The sequence below is a fragment of the Gymnoscopelus braueri genome (assembly GCF_963280865.1).
Source record: "Gymnoscopelus braueri genome assembly, chromosome: 6".
Taxonomy (NCBI): domain Eukaryota; kingdom Metazoa; phylum Chordata; class Actinopteri; order Myctophiformes; family Myctophidae; genus Gymnoscopelus; species Gymnoscopelus braueri.
This window is the reverse complement of record NC_137607.1, coordinates 26696975-26709233: the sequence shown is the minus strand read 5'-3', so window position 1 is coordinate 26709233 and position 12259 is coordinate 26696975. Positions and strand designations below refer to the sequence as shown.

At 43.0% G+C, this 12259-nt stretch overlaps 1 protein-coding gene across 5 annotated transcripts in view; it reads left to right on the top strand.

Annotated features, from left to right (window-relative positions):
* dennd1b (DENN/MADD domain containing 1B) overlaps positions 1–12259 on the top strand; it is a 155139-nt gene that overhangs the window by 96264 nt on the left and 46616 nt on the right. For all 5 annotated transcript variants that reach the window (XR_013933235.1, XM_080429756.1, XM_080429755.1 and 2 more), the window contains 2 exons: positions 1391–1436; positions 4729–4830. Coding sequence is in view for 4 of the 5 variants with exons in the window: in XM_080429756.1 (XP_080285882.1) it covers positions 1391–1436; positions 4729–4830 (148 nt within the window). In the remaining variant the exon portion in view is untranslated. The remainder of the gene's footprint in view (positions 1–1390; positions 1437–4728; positions 4831–12259) is intronic.

The following is a 12259-nucleotide window of genomic DNA, read 5'->3' as shown; positions in this document are numbered from 1 at the left end:
TTTCTATTGGTGCTGCAGAGCATCATATAAAAGGCAGAGGTCGAGGTTGGGTGGTAATGGTAAGGGGGGGGGGTACAGTGCAGAGACGCAGCTACAGGCCTGCTGGTTGTTTCACTGCAGAGAGCTAACATGATTAAGCCTTCATGATTGTGAATAGCGGCTTCTCATACTGTACAAGCGTAGCGGGCACGGGCAGATTGCTCGCGTCGCTGCTCCACAGCTGCCTGTTGTTAATCAGTGCCTCTTTGCTTTGGACCTGAGCAAATACAGGGCTTGAAATACAGTCCTGCTTGTTTTAAACATTCTGATAAACACATGAAACAATGTGTATATATGTATACAGTATATATACACACACACACACACACACACACACACACACACACACACACACACACACACACACACACACACACACACACACACACACACACACACACACACACACACACACACACACACACACACACACTTGGTCCTTGGGAAGAAATTGGTTTGATTCCTAATTTCCTATAGAGCCCATTCCCTGAAATTCCAAATGGTTCTACACTTCCGGTGTCTTATTCAATACATTAATTAACTGTTAAAGAATGATACAATTATTATTATTAGCAGTTTTAATAGAGTTAATAGTAGTAGTACTACTGCTCCTACAGTAGTAGTTGAAGTGGTCACAAATTATATGAAATGTTTTGACTGATTCCTTGAATCAGTTGGTATAATCCTTTACATGAAATGCCTTACGGGTTCAGAATGAATGGCAAAATCATGTCCCACACCTACACAGTGAAATAATCAGTGCTAATTCACCCATTAACACTGGTGATTTTACTGTGTATGTATAATAACTACAAGTGGTCTTGTAGGGACTTTATTGTTCTGTTTGCTTCAGTCTTTTAAGTGTGGCGTTTCCCTAGCTCAGATAAACCGGATCATGGCCTCCATGTTACTGGCCCTGCCTCCACACACCAGTTGATCTAATGGTGTTTTCAATCATTAAAGTTGGACCCAGCAGGCGTTCCATGCCATACAGCGACTGGGTTAGGGGAGGGGGCAACATATGGACCGTATGCTTCTCAGCTTATATTTGTCGCTCGTTGCACAGCACGCCTATTGTTAGGATGGTGTGCAATGCAGTTAGACCGGGAACAAAAACAATTGCACTGTGTAACTGTTGCAAAATAACAATGTTCATTACAGGATATTTTACCTTTAATATGCTCCAATATTCTTTGTGGTTCCTTTTGTTTTTTATTCATAGATGAGAGTGTAAATTGTGACATGTCGGGCTAGGCTACTAAACGACTTGTTATTAAGTAGATGATTTAACTGAATTTAGTCCTCATTAGTGATATAGCTAATGGCTTGGCTTTCATCTCTTTCTTCACAGTGCCCCCATGCCATACTTGGTAGGAGTTCATCTGAGTCTACTTGAGGTATGTTAGATCATTGTGTGTGTGTGTGTGTGTGTACACGTGTAGCGTGCATGTCTAATTTTATTTTGTCTAATTATATTCTTTGTGTGGGTGAACATTTGCCTTCAAATATAACCAACTCTACATAGGCACCAATGTTGGTTTATTTTGGTCTCTAGATTAACAAAAAATGTGATCATAAATTCACAGATAATTTGCAGTAGGTTTCCAGGGAGAAAGATAAATAGAGAGAAGAGAGAAAGTATTTTGAGTATGGGTTCCGTCAATGTACATACAAAAAAAGTGAATATTGCTTCCTCCCTGATCAGACACATGTGATATGCTATATCTTCCTGCCATTGGTGTAGTAAAACGGTGCTCCTGATTCCAGTCAGAAGCAATGGGAATTTTAACGAAGCGATATTTCACGTCCCAGCACTCTGAACCAAATGTAAAATAATATGGACAGAATGATTTTCCCCCTCTTCCTTCTGTGCATTCTTTACCAGCAGGATAAAAGACTCAGTGAAACAGGAAGGAAAAGGCATTTGCAAACAAAGAGCTTCTCCGCTTCATTGTTGAAAGCCAGTGTGTTGGTTGGGGGGGTAGACCATCACTGTGTGTGTGTGTGTGTGTGTGTGTGTGTGTGTAAGTGTGCGCGCGTGCGTGTGTGTGCACACTAGTACAGTATATGTATTTGTGTGTTTGTGCGCACACGCAAAAGTGCATACACATACTGTGCACATATATGTTGACATGCATGAGTGTGTGTGTGTGTGTGTGTGTGTGTGTGTGTGTGTGTGTGTGTGTGTGTGTGTGTGTGTGTGTGTGTGTGTGTGTGTGTGTGTGTGTGTGTGTGTGTGTGTGTGTGTGTGTGTGTGTGTGATTTTTGCCTGACAGTAGCGGCAGTGGCAGTATTTATCACACTCTCCATTCGTGACAGTCCCCCCTTTCCGCCACTACATAATTAGTCCAGATCAGCATGTGAGTCTTAGCAGCACAGGCTGTCACCAAAGTGACAAACTAGAAATTCTCACACACTCCGCTGTGCAACCCCCCCCCCCCCCCTACACCTGCCTGCATTCTGCACCACACTGAAATAATTGTTGAATTTGTTGCCATCAGGATGCACACTGCATAGCACAGCGGCAGCACAGCAGCGGCAACGTTGTTGTTGTTGTTGATGCATGAGGGCCGCGGAAAAAAAAATAAAAAAATGTCGGAGTGTTCTTCGCCCCCGCGCGCCATTTTTCATTTCTCGGAAGTGCGTGCGTTACAGTAAAGATGTTCTAATATTTTTCTCCCCGCGCGCCATTTTTCATTGTTAGCGGCGTAAAGGTGCGTGATGACGAGTTGTGTTTTTTAACCCATTGATACCTGGAACGCTTCTGTGTCACTTTAGATGTCTTTGGCTATTCAAAAATAGCAGATATACAAGCTCATAGCGCGGCACCGTATGAACTTGTAGATCTGCTATTTTTGAAAAATCGTGAAAAAAAAAGAGTTTAGATTTTTTTCCAAAAACTGTTAGGATTTAGATTTTTTTTAAAGAATCGCCTCAGGTCTTAAAGGGTTAAAATGTGACCGCCGTGGTTTTCTCCTGACTGGGCCCTCTTTCAGAACAGCCGTGTGTGTGTGATGGCCCACCTGCTGCACCTGGGGAACAACAACAAGCATTGACTTACTGTACATGAACCCCAGCGTCCCTGTTCTAGATGTGTCATGATAGCGACACATTGCGACACGTAGAGAGAGCTTGTAGAAGAGATTTGGCGAAGAGGCGAAAAAGTGGGTGGAAGTACAACAGACCCGTGCTGGACCTCGGTCGGTCAATGAAGTATCATTTGTTTAAGTGGCAAATAAAGACAAAAGGCACACATTCACACTAGATGAGGTTAACTTGAAGTGACACCATCACAAGGCAAAGCAAGCTTTCTGCCTTTTTATTATAAAAAATATACATGACATGATGTTATGTGAACAGTACATAGGTTTTTAATAACCTTCAATGGTGTCTTCAAAAGTAGAACCAAGAAATTGATTCTAATTGTGCACAGTATCTGCTCTGAAATAGCTCCCTTTAATTACATAATTTGTGACTAAAATTCTGATTAAATAGAAGACACACACACACACACACACACACACACACACACACACACACTTTAACACAGATGCTGTTTGGCTTTTGAACACTCTGGGCAAGACCTAGCTGGTTGAGTGTCTAAACAGAAGTACCAGAATTTGGTGGAAGTACCGCCCCAGGAAATGACGTTGACGCTTTACAGATCTGTTTACGTTCTCCATGAATGAAACAAGTTTTGTGATTGGTCGAAAAATATAGTTTCCGGGGGAAACACGTATGACGGAAGTCCTGCCCCTATAGACACACTCTGCTTTAGGTCGTGACCAAGCTTTTCTTTTCGCAGATGAGTAAGGCTGGGAACGAGGCTAGCTTTAGAGTGGCCAAACAGAACTCCATGTTTTAAGTTAAGTCATAAGACCTGGTACCTAAGACGCACAAAATAGGGCCCAGAGTGTGAAAAGTGGACAGAAAAGGATCTATAACACTGAGGACTGTCTATGCATGAGATACCCCCCACCCCCAGTACAATATGAACAACCATCTCTCTCTCGCTCTCTCTCTCTCTCTCTCTCTCTCTCTCGCTCTCTCTCCCTCTCTCTCCCAGTGTGCAATATGGACAGTGATGCTGTGAACTTCAGCGAGTTTAGGAACTGACAATCTGACATTAGCTCCACTGTGCTGACTGAGATTACGCCAATGCACCATATCCACTTTAGTTCTACATTTTACGTCTGTACATAGTTTTTTCTTTTTTGTCTCTTTTTTTCAGTTCTTGTGTATTCTTTTCTATTTTTAGTGCATTGAAATGGGAGTTGCAAAAATGTTTTGTGTCACCTTCAATGACAATAACAGAATTTGATTATTTAGTCATTATATTATAGTGATTATATTATATCACTTACATAAGCCCTACATACTTTGTCGTCTGAAGAATCGCGTAAATAGCCGATTTCCAAGCTAATGACACCTCGCATTGCTATGCGTTGTGAGCTTGTAGATCTGCAATTTTTGCTATTTTTGAACATGAAAAAAAACTAAAAACCCTTTGACATTTTGGAAACATTTTGCCTGTAATGACATGACCAGAATAGGCACGACAGTGTGAAAGTAGTTAGATTAAGCGGTGCCATACAAGTTGTGCATTCGGAGGATTTATTTTCGTAACGAGTGTGATGGGTTTTCTAATGTGAGAACTGTGCTGATGTTGCGTGTTGCTTGGTGTCATAGAGAGTGCGTGGTCGTTCACTGGAGGATGTGGTTATTCTGAACATGGACACCAACACACTGGAGAGCCCCACTGATGACCTGCACAACCTGCCCAGTGATGTGGTGAGTTCTAAACACACACACACACACACACACACACACACATGCCCACACATGCCTTCCGAAGCTCTTCATATTTTTATGTCTCATTATATTGTACACACACACACACACACACACACACACAGTTCGTTTTTCCTCGTTTTCACACCTCTTCTCACTTACACAAATGCACATTCTCTTGCCCTTTCACTTGCTCACATGTGCACACACACACACACACGCACGCACGCACGCACGCACGCACGCACGCACGCACACGCACACTCACAAATGCGTGCACACGTTGCGCAGACACCGCACACACACATGCAGAAACGTGTCAAAGCGGCGTTCTGTCCCCTCCCCTCATCATTAATGGCTGCAGTAGCAGCTCCTCAGATTGCCTCCGTCTAAAGTAAACTCCCGTCGCCTCGCGTGACGGCCCCCGAAGGCGAGTGGCGTTCCCCCGACCATCAGAGAGGCTTGTGGGTATAAAAAAGTACGGGGGAAAGAAAAAAACCCACGTGCTTCTTCTGCCTTCCCCCTTCATCTCCATCCATTCTAATCATTATTTCACGGAGCCTGTCTGCCCACTGTCTGCAAGTTGGGGGTTTGGAGGAGGGGGGGGGGGGGGGTAGGGAGAAAAAGAAAAGGCACCGATGGGTTAGTTTTGAGAGGGAGAGAGAAAGAGAGGGAGATAGAGAGAGATAGAGAGAGAGAAAGAGAGAGAGAGAGAGGAAAGAAGCCAATTACCAGTGTGGGCAGTGAAGCCACCTGCCAGCGCCAGCGTCTCTTTAATTAATGGAGGGCTGATGCCGGTCAGTGCAACAGGAAGCGTCGCCACGGTGTCAGGGTCACACACACACACACACACACACACACACACACACACACACACACACACACACACACACACACACACACACACACACACACACACGTGTGCATGCTTGTCATCCCTCTCTTTGTAGATGCAGGAATCTGTTTGTTTAACCGTTCTCCAGTTGTGTGTGTGTGTGGGGGGGGGGTATTAAAGCTCCTCTGCTGAGGCTGTGGACACACTCTTTACTGGGAGACCAGGACCCTACACTGTGAAATCCAAGGTGTTATTTTAACTCTATAGCTCTAGCATTTGGGCCTGCAGACGGTCCTGGTCCAGCTCCCCTACCCGATACTCTCCAACTCACCTCAGGGAGACGTAACCCGGCTCTCCCTGTGTTTCCGCTCAGCCTTCTATCGGCCCAATGCTGTCTTCCCTGTGACTTCCTTCTTAACCCATTAAAGTCCTGAGGCCGACTCTACAATGACTTCTAAATCAGTAGTCCTCAAACTCCAAGGACCCCCAAAATGATATGTGTTTTGGCCGTGGACCAACATTTTCCAACATTTTCCAACATTTTCCAACATTTTCCAAACTTTTCCAACATTTTCCAACATTTTCCAACATTTTCCAAACGTTTCCAACATTTTCCAACATTTTCCAAACATGTTCACGAAGTGTAGCAGCTTGTATAGGCCTATCTGCTATTTATTTTTATATCGCTGTTTTAAACCACTGTTCTAAATTCTAAATGTTGCTATATAGCTCAAATCTAAAATGACACGGTTTTAGTGGGTTAATGCCTTGCTCGCTCGCCCGCCTTTCATGCTGCTTACTGTCTATCTTCCTTTTGCCTGTTGGGCTGGTGTATACGTGCCACCTTAGCTCAGCGCCTGCCGGCGTGATCGTCATGAAGTCTGTCTGCCTGCTTGTACCAGTCACACACTACTTCCTCGCCTGTTTGCCCGCCCGCCCGCCCGGCTACCTTTTCTCTCTCTCGCTGCCTGCCTGCCTGCCTGGCTGATTGTGTACTTTACTGCGCCTTGGGACTCAAATCCTAAATTAAATTGCAAACTGAGTTTGTCATAAAAAAGGAGCCAGGGCTTTTGAAAAGCGACAGAGAGAAAGCCTTTGTCTTTGCCGTGTGATAAATTAAGTGGCAGCCTCAGAGCTTTCTTGCTTTGATCCCCCCTCCCCAACCAACCCCCCTCTTCTCACCATTTTTCACTGACTAATGATAGAACATACCCTGCATATCATGTCAAATTACACCACCTGAAACAGAAACGTCACCAGCATTAATATATTTATTGTAACAAATTGTTTTTCTTCAAATTTTTTCTCTTTTCTTTTTTTCTCTCCCACCCCCCCCCGTTTCTTTTCATATTTCGTTGTGTCTCCTGTTATCTTTTTTCACCGGGGGTAGTAGATTAATAAGGATAGAGCGCAGGTACTAATTGAGTGGAATTCCAGGTCCCTTGTTAGTTTGCTCGTTAGCGATGAGGACGTGCCACGTGGCATTTGATGTTTGTGTTTACACACAAGGAGATGTTTGAGGCATTGCTCAGTTTGTCAGACTGAGGCCTGAAAATCTTAATTAATGTTGAGCGCTTTCCTCTGACTAGGCCCGGGTTTGCCGCGCGTTGTTCCCCCTGTATAGCCGTTAAGAATCCACTGTTCATTTCTTCCCCCAGTTCTCACGGTAACGTTGGGCTACTTAACACTCCGGCTTTATTCAGTGTGAAACTGAAAGCAAACAAGACCCGCGCGTTCATGGTTATTCACACTCCAAAAAGCCCCACCACCGCTCCCTCTCTCAATAGAAAGCGCAAAACGTAATAAAAGTTAAAGGCCGCAGGCAATTTCTCTCGTGCATGTTTCAAGTTAAGTCTTGGTAAGAGGGGAAAAATTGCACTCTGATATTGATTTAAGTGAGTCTTTAGAGATCCACCTAATTGTGGCGGTGGAGGCTGTGAGTACATGTGGACTGTATTACCGGGCCGGAGCTGACCAGTGGTCTTTGCTTTAAGCAGGTTCAGAGTTCACAGTTGTGCTGAATTAGCCGTTGCTCTTTCAGACGGGACCCCTACGCTGACTCCACTGGTCCACGCCCCTTAATGGCCTTTTCCCCCAATTTCACACATAATATTTTAGATTTATTGACTATTAGAAATGCTACCATGCCAGTAGCGGTTCCGTTTGACAAAAAAGGCAAATAAAGAGAGTGACTGGGTAAAAGGGGCTGACAGAGGATGCGGCAGACTTTTGAGAATTATTTCTGGCGTCCAGCTTTTTTATTAGAAGCGTCTGAGTGCGACAAAGTTGATGGCCGTTGCGTTAATTGTGTTTTTGTACTGAATTTGTCTCCTTTGGCATACATGGCATGCACACTAATCTTTATCAATTTATTTCATTATCAGGGTGTTTACATTAATGGCAGTTATTACACTTTCAACAAGAAGCTGCTTGTCTTATTATATTTAAAGTATAAAGTGCGGGGGAAAAGACACATTTTCTATTTTGAATAGTATATTTAGTTTTTAGAGAGACATTTTTTAACAACAGATGATTAAACCCTTACCTACTCCAGAATTTAAGCTATGTTTCTGAGATGATTTATCATTGCATTATTTTCAGCATTGTTTTTTCTTCCTTTCTTTTTTTCAATTTTTTTTCATATTTTGCATAAATGCTGAAAGTTTCAAGATTTACTTATGCAATTACTAGTAATAGAACATTTCAAAGGGACTGTGCTGGGTATCATTCAAATCAACATGTTGACAGGCATCCTGAAAAGAAATATTCAGTCAAAAAAAAAAAAAGAACAACAACATGGTTTTTCCGGGGAAGATCAAGGAGTGTTCATTTATTTTTCCCCGAATATGCAGGTCCTCTCTCTGCACTGAAGGTTGTGCTGATAAAGTTATAATTGGCTTTTGGTTAGCGTAGCTGTTTACCGCGCTCGTCATTAAAAATATCCAAGAATAGCAAATTAGCCGCGCATGTTCATTCTGAAGACAAACGCTGTGCAACGGAATCAGACATATGCAGCAACATGTAGTATGTGTATATATATACATATATACACATATTTTAATCCGATCTTACCGGTTGATCTCAAACCAGTGATGGAGGATTTTCTTTTTTCATGTATTATTCTATTCTATTCAAGGTGAGGCACATCTTTATTTTCAGAGCTATCCTTTCAGATCACAGTCTAATTCCTTGCCCCCCCCCAAACCCCCACCCCCACCCCACCCTCTCTGCTTCTCGCTGCTATGCTGACACGGTGTACCCATGCACTCCTAGCCTCCTTTACATTTGATCATTTGTATTCCCAATCAAGGGGGGGGGATTTACGGGAGTGCACTCCTACTTCCTATGCGTTTCAAGCCTACATGTGGAAGTTTACAAATGAACGAGGGGGCTGAGGTTGCGTCTGCAGCGTTGCCTCTCCTGAGATCACCTGGCACACTTAATCAAACATCGCGGCGTTAATTTGGAGTTGGGCTTACGTCTCAGAAAAACAACATCTACATCATCATCTGCTGCCAGCAGCAGGCGAACACACACACAGATGCACGCCACCACACACACACACACGCAAGCCCGCACACACGCTCGCGAACACACACACACACACACACACACACACACACACACACACACACACACATGCGCATACTGTTCAGTACTTGCCCATAGGCAGAGACAGACAGACAGACAGACAGACACAACTACTACAGCACACTCCATTGACGTGGAACGTTCATCGATCAGCTACACACACACACACACACACACGCACACGCACACGCACACCTACACACACACACACTCACACACACACACTCACACATGTGCGCACACAGCCTGACTGACACTCAGACCTAGTTTATGAGAAAAAGTTTCACTACTAACCGTATTCTACTTTGTCGGTCAGCATCCGCCAGCAGCCAGACGTGTCCCGATGGGGTCAACGGACTTTATGTATTTCAACCACTGTGCTCCTACTGTGAGGGAGCCACCTACAGCACTGCTGTACACCACCTCACACACTAAACTGTACTCACTGGAAAGGTGGCTCTGTAATAATACTCAACCAGCTTATTGCTCCACCTCAGGTACTGTACACTCTAGAATCCTGAGTGCTCATTTAACTCTCCATGTGTTAAATTATCACTCAGGATTTCTTTACTGTGCACAGTGCTTTAACCCACTGTATAGTCAAGTCAAGTTTATTGACATTTATTGGGAAGTTTATTTAAAACAATCAACGTTGACCGAAGTGAAAATAATGTCAAATTAAAAAGTGGTATAAAGTGGTGCAATGGCAATATAAAAAATATAAAAAAATAAATAAGACGAGAATAGGCCTACACATAATAAATAAACAAATAGGACCTTCAGGTAGTCTCAAACGCAGGGGGAATATAAATGGGAATATGCTTAAAAGCAGATGTATTTCATGTATTTGTTATCGAGTTAATATTTTCAGCAACCGAAATACGGACTTCCTTAGCTTTATTAGGAGCATTATTGTGGACGGCGTATTTAAAAAAAAAGTTAATGTTTATTAATGCCATTGAAGCGTGCAGCACAGACGGCCGCTCTCCCCATGCGTTCACAAGCCCTCAAAGACTTGCTTCTAGGAGGAGTTTAAATGCTACGGCTCTTTTTGCGACACCGGCTTTGTGCTCAGGGTTCACTCTGGATTAGAAGTCCAAAAAAAGGGAGAGAGCAGCAGCGCCCACTGTGTTAGTTATTGAAGTGAGAGGTGACATTTAGCCGTACTTAATTATGTATGCAAAACTCACTGCTCGTCCCGCTCGGATGCAATAGGAGGTCAGCTTGACAAAGTAACCCCACACTGGGGAGTATCTCACCGCTATGAGATAACCCTATTAATACACACACACAGACACACACACACACACACGCACACGCACATGCACGGACGCACGCACACACACACACACACACACACACACACACAAGTACCTTCTCAGCCTCTTTTTCTCTCTTGCTCTCTCTCCCCCCTCCCTGTCTTTTAATTTCCACTGATGAATGTGTTGCAATGCATTTCTTTGCTGTCGGACAGAAACCTTGTATCTCCAAATTTCATTTGTGATTTAGTCATAAATGAATGCCCTATTGTATACTTTGTCGTATGACAGTGTCGTGCCAAAATATATCTACAAAGCTCACAACATGTTGCTGTTTTACCTATTTAAAAAATAATAATAATAATAACAATAATTGAAAGTTTTGAACATTTTCACTTAACCCATTAAGACCTGAGAAGATTCTAGAAATGTCTTCTAAATCCCAATTTTTTTTTGAAAAAAACCCCCAATTTCTTTTTTCCTCGATTTTTCAAAAATAGCAGATATACAAGTTCATAGCGCGGCACTCGGTGCCGCGCTATGAGCTTGTATATCTGCTATTTTTGAATAGCCTAAAGAAATCTAAAAGTGACACAAATGCGTTCCAGGTCTTAATGGGTTAATGACATGCCCAAAACAGGAACACCAGGTTGGAAGCGATTAAGTCTGCCTGTCTGTAGGTTTTATAAATATTTAACCAACAAAAAGTATTAACAAGAGCTTGTGACTAAATAATAACTGCATTGGATCCATTCCATTTCCCCGTATCCTGAAGTAAAGTTTTGGACATACAAGTTTTCCATCTGGCAGCGCCGATTTCATAAGTTCCCTGTGTAAAGGAATGTGCATCTAAGGTTTGTGCGTCCCGGTATACTGTATACATAGTCTTTTAATACCTTAATTGAACGGTTTATTATAATCACACCATAGAGTTATCATTTATTATATCACGGGTGAGATGTGTAGACGATTCGTTTCATTTAACTCCTCCCCAACTGCTTAATAATAACTTAGTAATATCCATGTGATTGTGCAGTTTAAACGGTGAAAACGGCGAGTTATCTAAAAATAACGAACGAAGGGTGCTGAAGGGTTAGCTCTTTCATTTTTTTTTCTTCTCCCGTCGACGATTAATTGGTCTATCATTTACGTAGCAAAGACACAGAATATGTATTTTAAATTGACTCCGAGCACACCACAGATGCTGAGGTGTGCGCATTACCTCTGCGAGAGAGTGTGTGTGCATGTGTGTGCGTGCATGATGGCATGCGTGTACGTAATCGTATGCACCTTATTCTTCTTCACGGTCTGCAGTATACACACATAATTTACAGTATTACTGTACACACATAATGTACGTGTGCGTAATGCAACGGCTAGTGTGTGCGCTCATCTGTGCGTTTCTTGTCGAAGTCTGTGCGTGTGTGTCCGTCCGTGTGTGTGTGTGTGTGTTGTGAGTGTGTCCGTATGTGTGTTGGTGTGTGTGTGTGTGTACAATTCAGACTTCAGCACATCAAAAGAAAGTGGGGAGATTTTCATAACTATTTCTTTTTCTTTGTAGTTCTTTAATTGCGTCCCAGTGGCTTTCACTCCCCGGACAGCATCTTAAACAAAACATTCTTTTTTTTTGCAAGAAGCCCCCCCCCACCCCTAAATTATTTTATTTATTTATTTTTTACCACATACAGTACATGAGTGTCAGGGTTGTTATTTTGGAGATTTATACCCAGTACTGTACACTGGT